Here is a 20,714-nt window from a genome sequence, read left to right as displayed (position 1 = left end):
TAATCTCTGCCAAAGGTGCTTCAACAAAGTACTGAGCATGTAAATGTGATATTTAAAAACATTTTGTGCTAAAATATATATATTTTTTGCTTTGTCATTAATGGGTTATTGGGTGTAGATTAATGATTTAAAAAAAACTATTTTAGAATAAGGCTGTGACGTAATAAAATGTGGAAAAAGCCAACGGGTCTGAATAATTTCAGAATGCACTGTAGATAAATTGCAGTTGGTCCTGAACAATGCAGCACATATCGCACTTAGGTGTACATGGAGGGAAAGTGTCAGTAACATGCTTTTCAGTCTCTCCTGGCTCAAAGTTGAGGAGATATTGATTGCATCACTTTTAGTCTTTGTGCAAGGTATTGATGTGTTGAAGGTACTGAACTGTCTGTTCCAGCAGTCGGCACACAGTTCTAGTGGTCATCGGTACAATACAAGACATGCAACCAGAGGTCTCCTCAAAGTCCCCAGGTCCAGAACAGAGGCTGAGAAACACAGTATTAAATAGAGACATGACTACATGGAACTCTCTGCCACCCTAGGTAACTCAAGTTAACAATAAAACCAGTTTAAAAAAAATGATAAATGAAGATCTTCCTGCACAAAGGGGACTGTGAAGAGACAGTCTTTTTATATATATCTTGTATGGTAATTTGCACTGTACTATGAATTAGACCTACATAGTGTGTGTATGTACTGATATGTTGGCTATGTGTGCCGTTTTAAATGTATGTATTTCAGTCCTTGACCAATAATGTTCTGTACATTGTAGTATGCCATGTTTCATGTGGACCCCAGGAAGAGCAGCTGACGCTTTTGCAGCGGCTAATGGGGATCATCAAGATTAGTGACATTATACATAGGGACTCCCTCTACAGGTGATTTGTTGGATATGCAGGGGTGGAAGTGAAGTTGCCTGCATAAAATGGGTCAGAAATAACACGAAACATGCAATATTGCATTATGTTAAGAAATTTGCAGATTTTGATAAATACCTGGAAATCATGACCCCTGTCTCATAATTGTGTGGAAAAAGTGAAACAACAGACTTGAAATCAAAATGGTACACGTTTACAGTTTCACAAATGACCTACAGAACGAAGGACCAGTGAAAGCTAATGAAGGTTCATACTGGAATCACGTGCATGCATCAAATTGCGTAATAGTTCAGAGAAGGGTTGCCATGATCTTAGTTTTCCCACAATTAGGCGACATTGATAATGTATTCGGTTCTAGTTTTTGGCCGCCATGGCAAATCTTAAAAAATATATATTTCAGTGTGAACTGCTGCTGACTATCAGGCAGTGAGGCAGCCTATTTCTGAGTGACAGAGAGAGTGGTGGGGAAAGAGCAGCAAGGGTGCACTTCGTGACAATTTTTAACCAGTTGTATGTAGGCTATATAGATTATTATTATGGGGACACCCATTTCCAAACTCTTCTCCATAAAACATATTAACGCGCTAAAACTGATGCGCATCAACAAATAACGATGACAAAGCACAGGAAAACTACTTTCGGTGCTCTAGAGCACATGAGATAAATTCGCTCGGAGGTGATTTAAACTGCATTTTAATGTCGATTTTGTTTACAGAAAACCATATCAAGCGAAGGACTAAAATTGCTCAGCTCTTGGGTCTCGAGCGCTAAGTGGACATTTGAAATGGAAGTTATGGAACGGGGAAAAGTCCACAGGGAAACCGACAATGACACACTTGCATCTATCTATTGGTCATTATCGAATTCATTTACATGCCTATGTTGGCTACTGTAGCCTACTATATTATACAATAAATATGTTGAAATTAAGATATCACTGGAATTATTGCAAATCAATTTGTTCCACTTGTGTAGCCGACTTTGAGCTGGCAAACTGATTTAATCAATTGCCGATACCTTCAGTTTATTGTTGTTGTAGACTTGTGTTATGTAATTATTCATGTCCATTTTTAGTTAGTGAATTTGGAAGTACTCAATTGCTATCATGGTCACAGGTCTATCGCAATTGCTGATCAACTGTTGTTAGAATGCATTAGATTGAAGGTAACAGTCAACACTAAACATGCAATATTGCGTTATGTTATTTTTCCAAGAAATTTGCAGATTTTGATAAATAGCTGGAAATCATGACCTATTCGGTCTCATAACTGCGTGGAAAAGGTGGAACAATATTAGACTTGAAATCAAAATGGTACACGTTTACAGTTCTACAAATGACCTACAGAATGACGGGCCAGTGAAAGCAAATGAAGGCGTCATACCAGTATCACATCCATGCATCAAATTGCGTAATAGTTCAGAAGGGTTGCAATTAGGCAACTTTGAAAATGATGTCACTGGTGAAAATGTATTTGGTTGCTTGTTGCTGGTTTTTGGACTATTTCTAAATTGCACACCTACTCATTCCAGGGTTTTTCTTTAGCTTTACAGTTTTCTACATTGTAGAATAATAGTGAAGATGTGTGCAAAGCTGTCATCAAGGCAAAGGGTGGCTACTTTGAAGAATCTCAATAGAAAATATATTTGGATTTGTTTCACATTTTTTTGGTTATGACACATGATTCCATATGTGTTACATCATAGTTTTGATGTCTTCACTATTATTCTACAATGTAGAAAATAGTAAAAATGAAGAAAAACCCTGGAATGAGTAGGTGTGCCCAAACTTTTGACTGGTACTGTAGTAACAGTCAAAAAAGTGTAAAAAGAGCAAATTATAATTTCTCTTGTGACATATTCCATTTCCTTTATTAGTCACATTAGCTTGCAATAATTATTATTTTGATGGAAAACCAAATTTTGATTCTAAAGTTGTTAGACGTTAAGTCAAGATTCCTTCTTAATTCGCTCAGTAACTTTGTGTTCAAAAAAGGGGTTTATTGGCGAAATGTTGCAACTCCCCTCTTCCTGCGCAAAAGAAAAAGGGACTACTTTTCAGGATTTTTGAGCGGGTTTTGGATTAGAATTTTGTTGAAGACATGGCAACCTTGATTCAAAGTTCAAGGCAAGGACAATCATGGCGGTGCAAACCCAGGAGCTTGTTTCAGCCAAATGGCTTGCAGATGCGATAAAGAGCAACCTTATTGGACCGAATCTTCGAATTCTGGATACATCCTGGCATGTACCGATATTAAAACGCGATGCAAATGCGGAATTTAACCAACAGCACATACCTGGAACTTCGTTCTTTGATATTGACAAATGCTCTGACAAAACTTCCTCGATGGACCATATGCTCCCAACTGCAAACTACTTTGCAGAGTATGTGGGGGGTTTAGGTATAGGAAACGATACACATGTAGTAGTGTACGATACCAGTGATTTTGGGTCATTCAGCGCACCCCGAGTGTGGTGGATGTTCCGATTATTTGGGCACAATTCTGTATCGGTCCTGGACGGGGGTATGAAGAATTGGCTGGCCGAAGGGCATCCGGTCACTTCAGAATACTCCAAGCCAGGACGTGCGGACTTCAAGGCGACCGCCAATCAATCATGGGTCAAGTCATATGATGATGTGCTGAAAAACATCGAGACCAAACAGGTGCAAGTTATTGACACAAGACCCGCCGGCATGTTCCGGGGAACTGAACCAGAACTAAGAGATGGTCAGTGGGAGCATAAGCAAATATTTATTTTGTCCTCCTAGAATTGATTACATTTGATGGTATTATACATTTTTGCTAATATGATTTTTTAAATGTCAAAACATATTTTGTCCCAGTTATTTTTTAAATAAAATCTCATCTTCCCTCTTTCTCTATCCCCCTCTCTTTACCGCTCTCCTTATAATTTTCTTTCGTTCTCTCACACACAGACATTGAGCCTGGCCACATTCCTGGTACTATCAATATGCCTTTTACCAAGTTCATGGATGCCTCAGGCAAGGAGTTGGAGCTTGAAGTGCTGGCAAAAATGTTCAGAGAGGCAGGGGTGGACTTGGAGAAACCTTTCTGGGTAACCTGTGGGTCAGGGGTCACTGCATGCCACGTGGTTCTGGCTGCTCACCTGCTGGGACATTCAGGGTCAGTGTCTGTGTATGACGGGTCATGGTATGAATGGTTCAAAAGGGCTGCCCCGGAGCATGTCATCTCTGAGGGCAAGGGGAAGCAAGTGTGATGTGGAGAGAAGGGTAGAAATGAGCACTAAGAAAATTACTGTTGAATGAGCAGGGAGGGGACACTATGAACCACAAAGGAAGCTACAAATTTGCACAAAATATGGACGGTTTTACTGACTTTGCCTGAAGATTTTTGCTGAGTTGGATGAATGTGTCATTGTAAAAGAGTTCACCATTCAAGAGTCCATGAATACAGTATGCCTATGTTTATATTCAAGATGTCCAATAAAGGTGTTACAAACTATGTGATATTCATTTCTTTAATAAAGATTAGAAGGATGGAATGTTTGAGGTATTCGGGTTAGAATTGGACTATGGTTGAGTTGTATGCTCCTACTTAGGGGATTGCAGCCTGGCAACATTGTATTGTAGATGTTGCCACTGCCTGACATTTTGTAAGGGACTTTTAAAATAATGAAACTTGCTTCTAATGCACCATGAAAATGTAAGGAAACCATCCTTTTCATGGAGTTGTAGTTGCCTTGGTGTTACCTTGTTATGAGATGTAGGCTCACGAAATGTCAAGGGTTTTTTCTAAGTGCAGTTCGGTTTTAGTATTAACAGAAGTTTGTCAGTTCGATTGCAGGATGTCACTGTTTAATTTGTACAATAAAAATATGGCATCTACTGTACAAAGTTCTCTGTATTGTATTTGTTTCAAAGTATAACAAATTTGACCATATACAGTAGTCCTTTGTACAAATTTTACTTATTCATGGTAATTTTTTTACTTTGGTTAGACAAGAAGTAAACGTGAAGACTTCAATGTCCAACGCGTCTACTTTTTACATAGATGGTCATCAATCTAGTATGTGTAGGTCTATATTTTTTATGGTAACAGCCTTTTAGGTTATACCACATTTTTCTGTCACGCCTCGCTTCGCGTTCCTAGGAAACTATGCAATATATATATATTTTTTTACATGTTATTTCTTACATTGGTACGCCAGGTAATCTTAGGTTTTATTACATACAGTCGGGAGGCACTACTGGATATAAGAGCAACGTCAATTCACCATCATTACGACCAGGAATACGACTTTCCCGAAGCGGATCCTGTGTTTTGCCCACCATCCAGGACAATGGATTGAATCCCAGCCGGCGAGCCAAAAACAACGACGCTGTAAAAGGGGCAGACGAAGCAGTATTCTGGTCAGGCTCCGGGGACGGGCACATCGCGCACCGCTCCCGAGCATACTACTCGCCAATGTCCAGTCTCTTGACAACAAGGTTGATGAAATGCGATCAAGGGTAGCATTCCAGAGAGGCATCAGAGACTGTATCGTTCTTTGCTTCACGGAAACATGGCTCACACGAGACATGCTATCGGAGTCAGCCAGCTGGTTTCTTCACGCATCGCGCCGACAGAAACAAGCATCTTACTGGTAAGAAGAGGGGCGGGGGGGTATGACTTATGATTAACGAGACGTGGTGTGATCATAACAACATACAGGAACTCAAGTCCTTCTGTTCACCTGACTTAGAGTTCCTCACAATCAAATGTCGACCGCATTATCTACCAAGAGAATTCTCTTCGATAATAATCACAGCCACATATATTCCCCCCAAGCAGACACATCGATGGCCCTGAACAAACTTTATTTGACTATGTAAACTGGAAACCACATATCCTGAGGCTGCATTCATTGTAGCTGGGGATTTTAACAAGGCTAATCTGAAAACAAGACTCCCTAAATTCTATCAGCATATCAATTGTGCTGCCAGGGCTGGTAAAACCCTGGATCATTGTTCTTCTAACTTCCGCGATGCCTGTAAGGCCTTCCCCCGCCTTCCTTTCAGAAAAGCTGACCATGACTCCAATTTGTTGCTTCCAGCCTATCTTTTCAATGGAATTTCATTGGGAATCCAGATTTCTAAGGGACCTTCTTGCAGTTCCTATCGCTTCCATTGGATGTCAACAGTCTTTAGAAATTGGTTGAGGTTATTCCTTTGTGTAATGAAGAAGTACGGCCATCTTGAACAAGGGTCACTTGAAGTGTACTGTTAGATAGAGGCGTGTGACCAGAAAGCATGCTTCAGGTTGTTTTCTTCCTGTATTGAACACAGATCATCCAGTCTTCAATTTGATGGATTATTTACGTTAAAAAATACCTGAAGTTGTATTACAAAAGTAGTTTGAAATGTTTTGGCAAAGTTTACAGGTAACTTTTGAGGTATTTTGTAGTCACGTTGAGCAAGTTGGAACCAGTGTTTTTCTGGATCAAACGTGCCAAATAAATGGACATTTTGGATATATATCAACGGAATTAATCGAACAAAAGGACCATTTGTGATGTTTATGGGACATATTGGAGTGCCAACAAAAGATTATTATACTTTTATTTCAGCGTTTTGTGTCGTGCCTGCAGGGTTGAAATATGGTTTCTCTCTTTGTTTACTATGGTGCTATCCTCAGATAATAGCATCATTTGCTTTCGCAGAAAAGCCTTTTTGATATCTAACATGTTGGCTGGATTCACAACAAGTGTAGCTTTAATTTGCTATCTTGCATGTGTGATTTAATGAAAGTTAGATTTTTATAGTAATTTATTTGAATTTGGCGCTTTGCATTTTCCCTGGCTTTTGGCATATCCCAGAGAGGTTAAGGTTTTCGATTCTCCTGTGCCCGGGAGGGAAGTGGCTCAAACTACTGCAGGTACATCAGAACTCTCGTAGTGTGGCAGACTATGCAGTAGATTTTTGCACATTGACCACTGAGAGTTCCTGGAATCCGGAGGCTCTTTTTGACACCTTCCGCCAAGGACTGTCGGAGGGGATAAAGGATGAGCTCGCAGCTCGGGAAATATCACGGGACATTGATTCCCTCATCGCCCTTGCAATTAGGATTGATGGGCGCCTACGAGAACACCAGTGTGAGAGGAGGTCGGGTCTTGAGAACATTCATTCCTCTGCTGATGCTGGTGCCCGTCTGAAGGAATGCGGAAATCGCCAAAGTTTATATTTTCGAGGATACCCGATAACACCCGAGGTTCCCAGAAAACCATCGGCGACGAGTGAGTTGGATACTCCTTAGCCCATGCAACTGGGAAGAGCTAGATTATCGGTTGGGGAATGCTTACATAGGCTGAATTCTAACTGTTGTCTGTACTGTGGAGGGTTGGGACATTATATAGCCACTTGTCCAGTTTAGCAACCCTCTTCTTTAGTGGATATAAGTACTTTTTTGAGCCAGCTTGAGAGACTAACTTCCATCACCCGTTCACCTTTTTTTGTGATTCTGCTGTGGAGAGACCAGTCAATGTCTCCCCGGGTGCTCATTGACTCTGGGGCTGATGAACATTTTATGGATGCTACCATGGTTTCTAATTGAGGCATTCCCCCTCAACTTCTCTCTGTCTCCATGGATACTGGGGCACTGGACATTATATAGGGTATTAGGAAACCACAGTGAGACCTTACAGTTCCTCCTCATCGATTTCCTCCCCCCAATGTTCCTGTAGTTTTGGGATTTCTTTGGGTTCAGAAACACAATCCTGTTATTGACTGGACCACAAGCTTCATCCTGGAGCAGCACATCCGTCCTTGCGACATTCCCCTCAGGACGTAAGCAAAGCCATGGATGTCTCTGTAGTCCCCACTGAGTACCATGACCTCCTAGAGATCTTCAGTAAGGCACCGTCCTTATGACTGCACCATTGATCTCCTCCCAGGCACCACACCACCTCGTGGTCGGCTATATTCTTTTTCCGGCCTGGAGACCAAGGCCATGGAGGAGTACATTGAGGATTCTCTGGCTACTGGCGGCATGCGTCCGTCTGCACCTCCTGCCGGCGCAGGGTTTTTCTTTGTGGAGAAGAAGGACAAGACCCTGCATCCATGCATTGACTACCAGGGTCTGAATGATATAACAATCAAGAATTGTTACCCCCTACCACTCCTCTCCTCGGCTTTTGAACCTCTCCAGGGGCCAACATTTTTTCCAAACTGGACCTACGGAATGCCAACCGCCTGGTTCGGATACACAAAGGAGATGAGTGGAAGACAGCTTTTAACACAGCCAGCGAACATTATGAGTACCAGGTCATACCGTTTGGACTCACCAACGCACCCGCTGTCTTCCAGGCTCTGGTGAACAATGTGCTCAGGGACATGCTAAACCGTTGTGTTCTTCTACCTTGACAAGATCCCGTTTTTTCCCCCAGTCTGCCCAAGAACACGTTCTTCATGTCAGAAAAGTCCTTCAGCGCCTCCTGGAGAACCAATTGTTCGTGAAAGCCGAGAGGTGTTTATAGAGCGGTGGAACTATCTCCTTTCTGGGATATGTCATCGCTGACGAAAATGTCCAAATGGATCCTGAAAAAGTGAAAGCAGTGGTACAGTGGCCTCAACCTATGTCCAGGGTGCAGTTACAACGTTTCCTGGGGTTTGCTAACTTCTACCGCCATTTCATTCAGGGCTACTGCACGCTGGCGGGCCCCCTCTCTGCACTCACCTCTCCCAAAGTACAGTTCACAGAGCATTCGTGGACCTGAAGCATCGGTTCACCACAGCACCCATCCGGATCCGTCCCGTCAATTTGTGGTAGAAGTTGATGAACCAGTGATCTGCCCAGGACCAAAAGCTCCAAGTCTGTGCCTTCCTGTCCCATCGTCTCAATCCTGCAGAGAGGAACTATGACGTAGGCAACCTAGAACTCCTGGTGGTCAAGATGGCACTGGAAGAGTGGAGGCACTGGCTGGAAGGAGCAGAACAGCCATTCTTGGTTTGGACCGGCCATAAAAAGTGGAATATCTCCATACAGCCAACCGCCTTAAATTCAGGCAGGCCTGGTGGGCTTTATTGTTTACAAGATTCAACTTCACCATTTCCTACCGCCCAGGGTATAAAAATGTGAATCCTGACGCCCTGTTGCCTATACAGTTCCTCTGCCACACCCTCGATTGCTGAAACCATTCTCCCTACCTCAGGTATTGTAGCTTCAGTGGATTGGGGAATTGAAACCTTGGCCCACAAGGCACAATGTTCCCAGCCTGAACCTGAAGGGGGCCTGGCTAACCAGTTGTTTGTCTCTAACTCAGTCTGGTCCCGGGTCCTAGAATGGGCTCATTCCTCCAGGCTGACCTGTCATCCAGGTTCCCGTTGTACCTTAGCCTTCCTCCGACAATGTTTCTGGTGGCCCACAATGGTTCCTGACGTCTCTGCCTTCGTCGCCGCGTGCACAGTGTGTGCTCAGAACAAGACTCCACGGCAAGCTCCTTCTGGCCTCCTTCAGTCCCTGCTTGCCTCTCATCGTCCCCGGTCCCATATCTCTCTGAACTTTGTCACTGGGCTCCCTCTGTCTGATGGCAACACTGTCATTCTGACAAATGTGGACCCTTTCTCCAAGGCCGCCCATTTCATCCCTCCCCCCAAACTACCCTCTGCCAAAGAGACAGCCCAGCTTATGGTGCAGCACATCTTCCAGATCCATGGACTCCCAGTGGACATGGTCTCCGACCGGGGTCCTCAGTTCTCGTCTTAGTTTTGGAAGGCGTTCTGCACCCTTATTGGGTCATCGGTCAGCCTGTCCTCCGGATTACATCCTCAATCCAACAACCAGTCGGAGCAAGCTAACCAGTACCTAGAAACCACCCTAAGATGCCTGGTCTCAATCAACCTCACTACATGGAGCAGACAACTGGTCTGGTTGGAGTATGCCCGGAACACCCTTACCTGTTCAGCCATGGGACTCTCCCCTTTTGAGTGCTCTATGGGGGTATAAGCTTCCACCCTTTCCAGAACAAGAGCAGGTCAACGTACCCTTGGTCCAGATGTTTGTCTGCTGCTGTAAACGTACCTGGAGAAGTCCTCGGGCGGCACTTCTCAAGACTACCTCCAGGTATCGTCAACAAGCGGACCGCAACTGGACTCCAGCTCCCCGCTACTGCATTGGGCAGAGGGTATGGCTTTCCACTCGGGACCTGTCCCCTTGTTTCATTGGTTCTTTTCCCATCTCTAGATTCCTTTGTTCCACTGCTGTCTGTCTTGTGTTACCCCGTACCCTCGGCATTCACCCTACTTTCCATGTGTCTAGGATTAAACGCGTGTCTCACAGCCCTTTGTCTTCTGTCTCCAGGCCCATCCTTCCCCCCTGTGTCATCGATGGCCATCCGGCATACAAGGTGAAACGCTTCCTGGGTGTTTGACCACGGGGCAGGGGTCACTCTGGGCAAGGCCATTTCACACAAAAGAATTACTGTTCACAGGCATCTCAACTGTCTAAACAAGTGAGAGAATATATTTGCTAACATAACACATTGGTCAAGGTGAACACTTCTCTGGCCTATTTAAGAAAATGGATGTTTTGCGTATGATTATACAAACACTTGAATACCGTACTTGTGTCAATTATCAAATACTATTGTGTTTTTTTACAAGTATGATCATTTTAATTGTTTCCTCTATTACCAAGGCATTAATAAACGCTGTCTTTGTCAGCCATCAAACCACATAAATCTCTTGTACTTTGTAGTATTATTACCATTCAAATTAAATTGTTGCTGTGTCATATTGTTGCCTTATTCTTACTTATAGAATGCTTTGAGTAGGGCCTAAATAGAAAACAGTAGCAGGAATTGTTTGTAAGAAGCGGAACTCCCAAACTCCTAAATCTCTTCCATCACCAAGAGTCTCTTTGAATTCCTGAGAAACACTTTTCAAATCAAATCAAATTTATTTATATAGCCCTTCGTACATCAGCTGATATCTCAAAGTGCTGTACAGAAACCCAGCCTAAATCCCCAAACAGCAAGCAATGCAGGTGTAGAAGCACGGTGGTTAGGAAAAACTCCCTAGAAAGGCCAAAACCTAGGAAGAAACCTAGAGAGGAACCAGGCTATGTGGGGTGGCCAGTCCTCTTCTGGCTGTGCCGGGTAGAGATTATAACAGAACATGGACAAGATGTTCAAATGTTCATAAATGACCAGCATGGTCGAATAATAATAAGGTAGAACAGTTGAAACTGGAGCAGCAGCACGGCCAGGTGGACTGGGGACAGCAAGGAGTCATCATGTCAGGTAGTCCTGGGGCATGGTCCTAGGGCTCAGGTCCTCCGAGAGAGAGAAAGAAAGAGAATTAGAGAGAGCATATGTGGGGTGGCCAGTCCTCTTCCGGCTGTGCCGGGTGGAGATTATAACAGAACATGGCCAAGATGTTCAAATGTTCATAAATGACCAGCATGGTCGAATAATAATAAGGCAGAACAGTTGAAACTGGAGCAGCAGCACGGCCAGGTGGACTGGGGACAGCAAGGAGTCATCATGTCAGGTAGTCTTGGGGAATGGTCCTAGGGCTCAGGTCCTCCGAGAGAGAGAGAGAAGGAGAGAATTAAAGAACACACACTTAGATTCACACAGGACACCGAATTGGACAGGAGAAGTACTCCTGATATAACAAACTGACCCCAGCCCCCCGACACATAAACTACTGCAGCATAAATACTGGAGGCTGAGACAGGAGGGGTCAGGAGACACTATGGCCCCATCCGAGGACACCCCCGGACAGGGCCAAACAGGAAGGATATAACCCCAACCACTTTGCCAAAGCACAGCCCCCACACCACAAGAGGGATATCTTCAACCACAAACTTACCATCCTGAGACAAAGCTGAGTATAGCCCACAAATATCTCCACCATGGCACAACCCAAGGGGGGGGCGCCAACCCAGACAGGATGACCACATCAGTGAATCAACCCACTCAGGTGACACACCCCTTCCAGGGACGGCATGAGAGAGCCCCAGTAAGCCAGTGACTCAGCCCCTGTAATAGGGTTTGAGGCAGAGAATCCCAGTGGAAAGAGGACCGGCCAGGCAGAGACAGCATGGGCAGTTCGTTGCTCCAGAGCCTTTCCGTTCACCTTCCCACTCCTGGGCCAGACTACACTCAATCATATGACCCACTGAAGAGATGAGTCTTCAGTAAAGACTTAAAGGTTGAGACCGAGTTTGCGTCTCTGACATGGGTAGGCAGACCATTCCATAAAAATGGAGCTCTATAGGAGAAAGCCCTGCCTCCAGCTGTTTGCTTAGAAATTCTAGGGACAATTAGGAGGCCTGCGTCTTGTGACCGTAGCGTACGTGTAGGTATGTACGGCAGGACCAAATCAGAGAGATAGGTAGGAGCAAGCCCATGTAATGCTTTGTAGGTTAGCAGTAAAATCTTGAAATCAGCCCTTGCTTTGACAGGAAGCCAGTGTAGGGAGGCTAGCACTGGAGTAATATGATCAAATTTTTGGGTTCTCGTCAGGATTCTAGCAGCCGTATTTAGCACTAACTGAAGTTTATTTAGTGCTTTATCCGGGTAGCCGGAAAGTAGAGCATTGCAGTAGTCTAACCTAGAAGTGACAAAAGCATGGATTAATTTTTCTGCATCATTTTTGGACAGAAAGTTTCTGATTTTTGCAATATTACGTAGATGGAAAAAAACTGTGCTTGAAATGGTCTTGATATGTTCTTCAAAAGAGAGATCAGGGTCCAGAGAAACGCCGAGATCCTTCACAGTTTTATTTGAGATGACTGTACAACCATTAAGATTAATTGTCAGATTCAACAGAAGATCTCTTTGTTTCTTGGGACCTAGAACAAGCATCTCTGTTTTGTCTGAGTTTAAAAGTAGAAAGTTTGCAGCCATCCACTTCCTTATGTCTGAAACACATGCGTTTCATTGAAATGTACAGCTGTGTGTCATCTGCATAGCAGTGACAGTTAACATTATGTTTTCGAATAACATCCCCAAGAGGTAAAATATATAGTGAAAACAATAGTGGTCCTAAAACGGAACCTTGAGGAACACCGAAATTTACAGTTGATTTGTCAGAGGACAAACCATTCACAGAGACAAACCGATATCTTTCCGACAGATAAGATCTAAACCAGGCCAGAACTTGTCCGTGTAGACCAATTTGGGTTTCCAATCTCTTCAAAAGAATGTGGTGATCGATGGTATCAAAAGCAGCACTAAGGTCTAGGAGCACGAGGACAGATGCAGAGCCTCGGTCCGATGCCATTAAAATGTCATTTACCACCTTCACAAGTGCCGTCTCTGTGCTATGATGGGGTCTAAAACCAGACGGAAGCATTTTGTATACATTGTTTGTCTTCAGGAAGGCAGTGAGTTGCTGCGCAACAGCCTTTTCTAAACATTTTGAGAGGAATGAAAGATTCGATATAGGCCGATAGTTTTTTATATTTTCTGGGTCAAGGTTTGGCTTTTTCAAGAGAGGCTTTATTACTGCCACTTTTAGTGAGTTTGGTACACATCCGGTGGATAGAGAGCCGTTTATTATGTTCAACATAGTAGGGCCAAGCACAGGAAGCAGCTCTTTCAGTAGTTTAGTTGGAATAGGGTCCAGTATGCAGCTTGAAGGTTTAGAGGCCATGATTATTTTCATCATTGTGTCAAGAGATATAGTACTAAAAACACTTGAGCGTCTCTCTTGATCCTAGGTCCTGGCAGAGTTGTGCAGACTCAGGACAACTGAGCTTTGAAGGAATACGCAGATTTAAGGAGGAGTCTGTAATTTGCTTTCTAATAATCATAATTTTTTCCTCAAAGAAGTTCATGAATTTATCACTGCTAAAGTGAAAGTCATCCTCTCTTGGGGAATGCTGCTTTTTAGTTAGTTTTGCGACAGTATCAAAAAGGAATTCCGGATTGTTCTTATTTTCCTCAATTAAGTTAGAAAAATAGGATGATCGAGCAGCAGTAAGGGCTCTTCGGTACTGCACGGTACTGTCTTTCCAAGCTTGTCGGAAGACTTCCAGTTTGGTGTGGCGCCATTTCCGTTCCAATTTTCTGGAAGCTTGCTTCAGAACTCGGGTATTTTCTGTGTACCAGGGAGCTAGTTTCTTATGAGAAATGTTTTTAGTTTTTAGGGGTGCAACTGCATCTAGGGTATTGCGCAAGGTTAAATTGAGTTCCTCAGTTAGGTGGTTAACTGATTTTTGTCCTCTGGCGTCATTGGATAGACAGAGGGAATCTGGAAGAACATCAAGGAATCTTTGTGTTGTCTGTGAATTTATAGCACGACTTTTGATGTTCCTTGGTTGGGGTCTGAGCAGATTATTTGTTGCAATTGCAAACGTAATAAAATGGTGGTCCGATAGTCCAGGATTATGAGGAAAAACATTAAGATCCACAACATTTATTCCATGGGACAAAACTAGGTCCAGCGTATGACTGTGACAGTGAGTGGGTCCAGAGACATGTTGGACAAAACCCACTGAGTCGATGATGGCTCCGAAAGCCTTTTGGAGTGGGTCTGTGGACTTTTCCATGTGAATATTAAAGTCACCAAAGATTAGAATATTATCTGCTATGACTACAAGGTCCGATAGGAATTCAGGGAACTCAGTGAGGAACGCTGTATATGGCCCAGGAGGCCGGTAAACAGTAGATATAAAAAGTGATTGAGTAGGCTGCATAGATTTCATGACTAGAAGCTCAAAAGATGAAAACGTCATTATTTTTTTTGTAAATTGAAATTTGCTATCGTAAATGTTAGCAACACCCCCGCCTTTGCGGGATGCACGGGGGATATGGTCACTAGTGTAGCCAGGAGGTGAGACCTCATTTAACACAGTAAATTCATCAGGCTTAAGCCATGTTTCAGTCAGGCCAATCACATCAAGATTATGATCAGTGATTAGTTCATTGACTATAATTGCCTTTGAAGTAAGGGATCTAACATTAAGTAGCCCTATTTTGAGATGTGAGGTGTCATGATCTCTTTCAATAATGACAGGAATGGAGGTAGTCTTTATCCTAGTGAGATTGCTAAGGCGAACACCGCCATGTTTAGTTTTGCCCAACCTAGGTCGAGGCACAGACACGGTCTCAATGGCGATAGCTGAGCTGACTACACTGACTGTGCTAGTGGCAGACTCCACTATGCTGGCAGGCTGGCTAACAGCCTGCTGCCTGGCCTACACCCTATTTCATTGTGGAGCTAGAGGAGTTAGAGCCCTGTCTATGTTGGTAGATAAGATGAGAACACCCCTCCAGCTTGGATGGAGTCCGTCACTCCTCAGCAGGTCAGGCTTGGTCCTGTTTGTGGGTGAGTCCCAGAAAGAGGGCCAATTATCTACAAATTCTATCTTTTGGGAGGGGCAGAAAACAGTGTTCAACCAGCGATTGAGTTGTGACACTCTGCTGTAGAGCTCATCACTCCCCCTAACTGGGAGGGGGCCAGAGACAATTACTCGATGCCGACATCTTTCTAGCTGATTTACACGTAGAAGCTATGTTGCGCTTGGTGATCTCTGACTGTTTCATCCTAACATCGTTGGTGCCGACGTGGATAACAATATCTCTATACTCTCTACACTCACCAGTTTTAGCTTCAGCCAGCACCATCTTCAGATTAGCCTTAACGTTGGTAGCCCTGCCCCCCGGTAAACGGTGTATGAGCGCTGGATGATTCATTTTAAGTCTAATACTGCGGGTAATGGAGTCGCCAATGACTAGAGTTTTCAATTTGTCAGAGCTAATGGTGGGAAGCTTCGGCGTCTCAGACCCCGTAACGGGAGGAGTAAAGACCAGAGAAGACTCGGCCTCTGACTCCGGCTCGCTGCTTAATGGGGAAAACCGGTTGAAAGTTTCTGTCGGCTGAATGAGCGACACCGGTTGAGCTGTCCTACAGCATTTCCTTCCAGAAACCGTGAGAAAGTTGTCCGGCTGCGGGGACTGTGCCAGGGGATTTATACTACTATCTGCACTTACTGGTGGCACAGACGCTGTTTCATCCTTTCCTACACTGAAATTACCCTTGCCTAACGATTGCGTCTGAAGCTGGGCTTGTAGCACAGCTATCCTCGCCGTAAGGCGAGTACAGCGACTGCAATTAGAAGGCATCATGTTAATGTTACTACTTAGCTTCGGCTGTTGGAGGTCCTGACGAATCGTGTCCAGATAAAGCGTCCGGAGTGAAAAAGTTGGGGGGGGGGGATATATATATATATATATAAACAGTAATTAAAAAGTAAAAACCGTAAAGTTGTCAGGTAGCAAAATAGGTTGGCAACAAAACGCACAGCACAGCAACTCGAAAACAAGTCTGCAAGTTGTGACCGGAAATGACTTTTGAAAGACTGTGTGCAGGTTTGTGGACTTTATGAACCTAAACACTGAGATAACATTTAAGTTAATTGATAATCAAAGGGTCAGTCGAGGTAAAGGCCTCGAAATTCAGCAAATCACTAAATTCCTCAAGTTGTCAAATAAACAGAAGTTTATCAAATAGCCTAGAATTTAACAAATAGAGGCAGGCCAGGGATCAGGTTTGTCATTAATCTCAATTGCCCAGACGCTGAGCTACGCACAAGACAAGCATTGAGCATGTAATCAGAGCCCCGTGACAAAGCACACATTCCCACAGCTGAGGCCATCTCCCACAGGGCAGGCAGCACAACATCGCCTCTGTGCAGAGTTTGACCCAGGCAGGATTCAGATGGGCACACGGAAACACACAGAGAGAACTGGGTACAGTGTTACCTCTCTCTCACAAGGTCACATCGGATGATGTCATGATCCTTCTCCATGGCACATATCCATTGCTGAACACATTCCAGGTCTAACTACATACTGTACAGTTGAACCATAGTTGTAATATGGTATCAATAAGAGCAAACTGATTTATACAACACCCTTTTGGAGTTTGATTACTTGTTACTGTACTCCCCACTGATAGATTTACACTAGAGAGATTTTACAAAGATTCTTACGTCAAAGATGTGAATAATATTTATTGGTCTGATGTGTGTAATGAGGAACACCCGGACGCTGCACTTGAAACATTTATGAAACTGCTTCTTCCAGTTACTGATAGGCATGCACCCATCAAGAAACGGAATGTTAGAACTGCCAAATCCCCATGGATAGATGACAAATTGAAAAACTGTATGGGTGAGAGGGATGGGCAAAGGGAATTAGTGTTCCGTTCTGATCTTAGTTCTTTTGTTATGTCTTTATTTCAGTATGGTCAGGGCGTGAGTTGGGTGGGTTGTCTATGTTAGAAATAGCAAATCATAGAAAAACTGTGTTTGGCCTGGTATGGTTCTCAATCAGAGGCAGCTGTCAATCGACCCTGATTGAGAACCATATTTAGGTAGCCTGTTTTCTATTTTGTTTGGTGGGTGTTTATTTTCTGTTTTCTGTGCCTATGTGTTCCACACGGAATTGTTTCGGTTTTCGTTTCGGTCTTTCTATCTGTTATTTTATATTTTCGTGTTCAGTGATTTTGTTCATTAAAACATGATGAACACATACCACGGTGCATATTGGGCCGATCTCTCATACTCCTCGTCAGAGGAGGACGAATCCCATTACAAATAGCAAATAAGTCTGACAAGGCAGCAGACTGGCAAACATACAGTAAATTGAGAAATCACGTAACTAAACAAAAATAAACTAGACTATGGAAGAAAGATTAATGATATATAAAAGAATGATAGTAAAAACCTCTGGAGTACTTCAAATTAAATTATAGACAAAAAGCAAACTTTGCTCCATCCGTCATTGAGGCAGATGGCTTGTTCATAACAAAACCCTTTGATATTGCCAACCACTTCAATAACTTTTTTTGTTGACAAGATTAGCAAACTTAGGTATGATGTGCAAACTACAAATGCTGAAAGGAAGGGTACCAAAGAAATGTCTGCAGCATTGAAGGTCACAGTGGCCACCATCATTCTTAAATGGAAGAAGTTTGGAACTACCAAGACTCTTCCTAGAGCTGGCCGCCCAGCAATCGGGGGAGAAGGGCCTTCGTCGGAGAGATGACCAAGAACACAATGGATACTCTGATAGAGTTCTAGAGTTGCTCTGTGAAGATGGGAGAATCTTTATGGTAGAGTGGCCAAGTAGAAGGCACTCCTCAGTAAAAGGAACATGATAGCCCCCTTGGAGTTTGCAAACAAGGCACCTAAAAGGACTCAGACCATGAGAAGCAAGATGCTCTGGTCTTATGAAACTAAGATTTAACTCTTTGGCCTGAATGCCAAGTGTCAGATCTTGAGGAAACCTGGTATCATCCCTACGGTGAAGCATGGTGATGGCAGCATCATGCTGTGGGGATATTCGTCAGCAGCAGGGAATGGGAGACTGGTCAGGTTCGAGGGAAAGATGAACGGAACAAAATACAGAGAGATCCTTGATGAAAAACTTTTCCAGAGCGCTCAGGACCTAAGACTGGGGCAAAGGTTCACCTTCCAACTGGAAAACAACCCTAAGCACACAGCCAAGACAATGTAAGAGTGGCTTCGGGATAAGTCTTTGAATGTCCTTGAGAGGCCCAGCCAGAGCCCAGACTTGAACCCAATTGAACATCTCTTGAAAGACCTGATAATAGCTGTGCTGCAACACTCCCCATCCAACCTGACAGAGCTTAAGAGGTTCAGCAGAGAAGATTGGGAGAAACTCCCAAAATACAGGTGTGCCAAGCTTGTACTGTCATACCCAAAAAGACTCGAGGCTGTAATCGCTGCCAAAGGTGCTTCAACAAATTTCAGAGTAAAGGGTCTGAATGTGATTGTTCCATTTTTATAAATGTGCTAAAATAAAATGTTTTTTTTGCTTTGTCATTATGGGGTAGTGTGTGTAAATTGATGGGGGGGGGGGGGCAAAACAATGTAGATTTTTTTAGAATAAGGCTGTGACGTAACAAAATGTGGAAAAAGCCAACGGGTCTGAATACTTTCAGAATGCACTGTAGGTAAATTGCAGGGAAAATGTCAGTAACATGCATTTCAGTCTCTCTTGGCTCAAAGTTGAAGAGATATTGATTGCATCACTTTTAGTCTTTGTGCAAGGTATTGATGTGTTGAAGGTACCAAACTGTCTGTTCAAGCAGTTGGCACACAGTTCGGTCAGTCATCGGTACAATACAAGACATGCAACCAGAGGTCTCCTCAAAGTCCCCAGGTCCAGAACAGAGGCTGAGAAACACAGTATTAAATAGAGACATGACTACATGGAACTCTCTGTCACCCTAGGTAACTCAAGCTAGCAATAAAACCAGTTGAAAAAATTTTGATAAAAGAACACCTTCCTGCACAAAGGGGACTGTGAAGAGACCGTCCTTATATATATATATATATATATATAAAAAAGACGGTATATCGTAGTATGCCATGTTTCATGTGGACCCCAGGAAGAGTAGCTGATGCTTTTGCAGCGGCTAATGGGGATCCTAATAAATAACAAATTGTATGTATTACAATAGAATGATTTACATTATACATAGGGACTCCCTCTACGGGTGATTTGTTGGACATGCAGGGGTGGAAGTGAAGTTGCCTGCATAAAATGGGTCAGAAATAACACTAGACATGGAAAAATAACATTATGGCAATATTGCAAGAAATTTGCAGATTTTGATAAATAGCTGGAAATCATGATCTATACTTTTTGTGTGGAAAAAGTGGAACAACAGACTTGAAATCAAAATTGTACACGTTTACAGTTCTACAAATGACCTACAGAATGAAGTGCTAATGAAAGCCAATGAAGGCTCATACTGGCATCAGTGCATGCATCAAATTGAATAATAGTTCAGAGAAGGGTTGCCATGTTCCTAGTTTTCCTGTAAAATTAGGCAACTTTGAAAAGGATGTCGCTGGTGAAAATGTATTGGTCACTAGTTGCTGGGTTTTGGCCACCATGGCAATTTATTAAAAATATATATTTTACTGTGACCTGCTGCTGCTGACTATCAGGCAGTGAGGGAGCCTATTTCTGAATGAGTGAGTGTGGTGGGGAAAGAGCAGCAAGAGTGCACGTTGTGTAGGCTATTTAGATTATTATTATGGAGACACCTACTTCCAACCTCTTTTCCATAAAACATTAACGTGCTAAAACTGATGTGCATCAACAAATAATGATGACAACGCACAGGAAAACTACTTTAGGTGCTCTAGAGCACATTAGATAAATTCGCTCGGAGGTGGTTTAAACTGCATTCTTATGTCGACTTTGCTTATTGAAAACCATATCAATTGAAGGATTTTATGCCAGCTCAGCTCTTGGGTCTCGAGCGCTAAGTGGACATTTGAAATGGAAGTTATGGAACTGGGAAAAGTCCACAATGAAAGTGACAATGACACACTGCATCTATTAGTCATCAATTAGCCTATTCATTTACATGCCTATGTATGCTACTGTAGCCGACCATTTTATACATAAGTTAAATAGAAATATAATTACAATATCACTGGAATCACTGCAAATGTAGCCTATCTTGAGTTGGCAAACTGATTTAATCAATAGCCTATAACTTCAGTTTATTGTTGTTGTAGACTTGTGTTATTAGATCTTGTTCCAAGATGGCATAGGACGTGTGTTTTGTCAAATCAAATTTTATTTGTCACATACACATGGTTAACAGATGTTAATGCGAGTGTAGCGAAATGCTTGTGCTTCTAGTTCCGACAATGCAGTAATAACCAACAAGTAATCTAACTAACAATTCCAAAACTACTGTCTTTTACACACAAGTGTAAGGGGATAAAGAATACGTACATAAAGCTATATGAATGAGTGATGGTACAGAGCAGCATAGGCAAGATACAGTAGATGGTATCGAGTACAGTATATACATATGAG

General features: G+C 43.1%; 1 protein-coding gene across 1 annotated transcript; it reads left to right on the top strand.

The window, feature by feature from the left end:
- Positions 1 to 2,994: 2,994 nt before the first annotated feature.
- LOC135555858 (3-mercaptopyruvate sulfurtransferase-like) lies at positions 2,995 to 4,360 on the top strand. Its single transcript, XM_064988632.1, has 2 exons — positions 2,995 to 3,604; positions 3,814 to 4,360. Exons 1-2 carry the CDS (start codon positions 3,016 to 3,018, stop codon positions 4,113 to 4,115), a joined length of 891 nt encoding a protein of 296 aa, XP_064844704.1. The 5' UTR covers positions 2,995 to 3,015; the 3' UTR covers positions 4,116 to 4,360.
- The last annotated feature ends 16,354 nt before the right edge of the window (positions 4,361 to 20,714 follow it).

The sequence above is a fragment of the Oncorhynchus masou genome, chromosome 15 (assembly GCF_036934945.1).
Source record: "Oncorhynchus masou masou isolate Uvic2021 chromosome 15, UVic_Omas_1.1, whole genome shotgun sequence".
Classification (NCBI taxonomy): Eukaryota; Metazoa; Chordata; class Actinopteri; order Salmoniformes; family Salmonidae; genus Oncorhynchus; species Oncorhynchus masou.
The sequence above is the reverse complement of the archived record's forward strand: the minus strand, read 5'-3'. Positions and strand labels throughout refer to the sequence as shown.

Bases quoted from the DNA above. Each gene is read 5' to 3' on its own strand.
- LOC135555858 (XM_064988632.1), top strand. From the start codon at position 3,016: ATGGCGGTGCAAACCCAGGAGCTTGTTTCAGCCAAATGGCTTGCAGAT. The intron at 3,605-3,813 runs GTCAGTGGGAGC...TCTCACACACAG, and splicing joins TGAACCAGAACTAAGAGATG to ACATTGAGCCTGGCCACATT.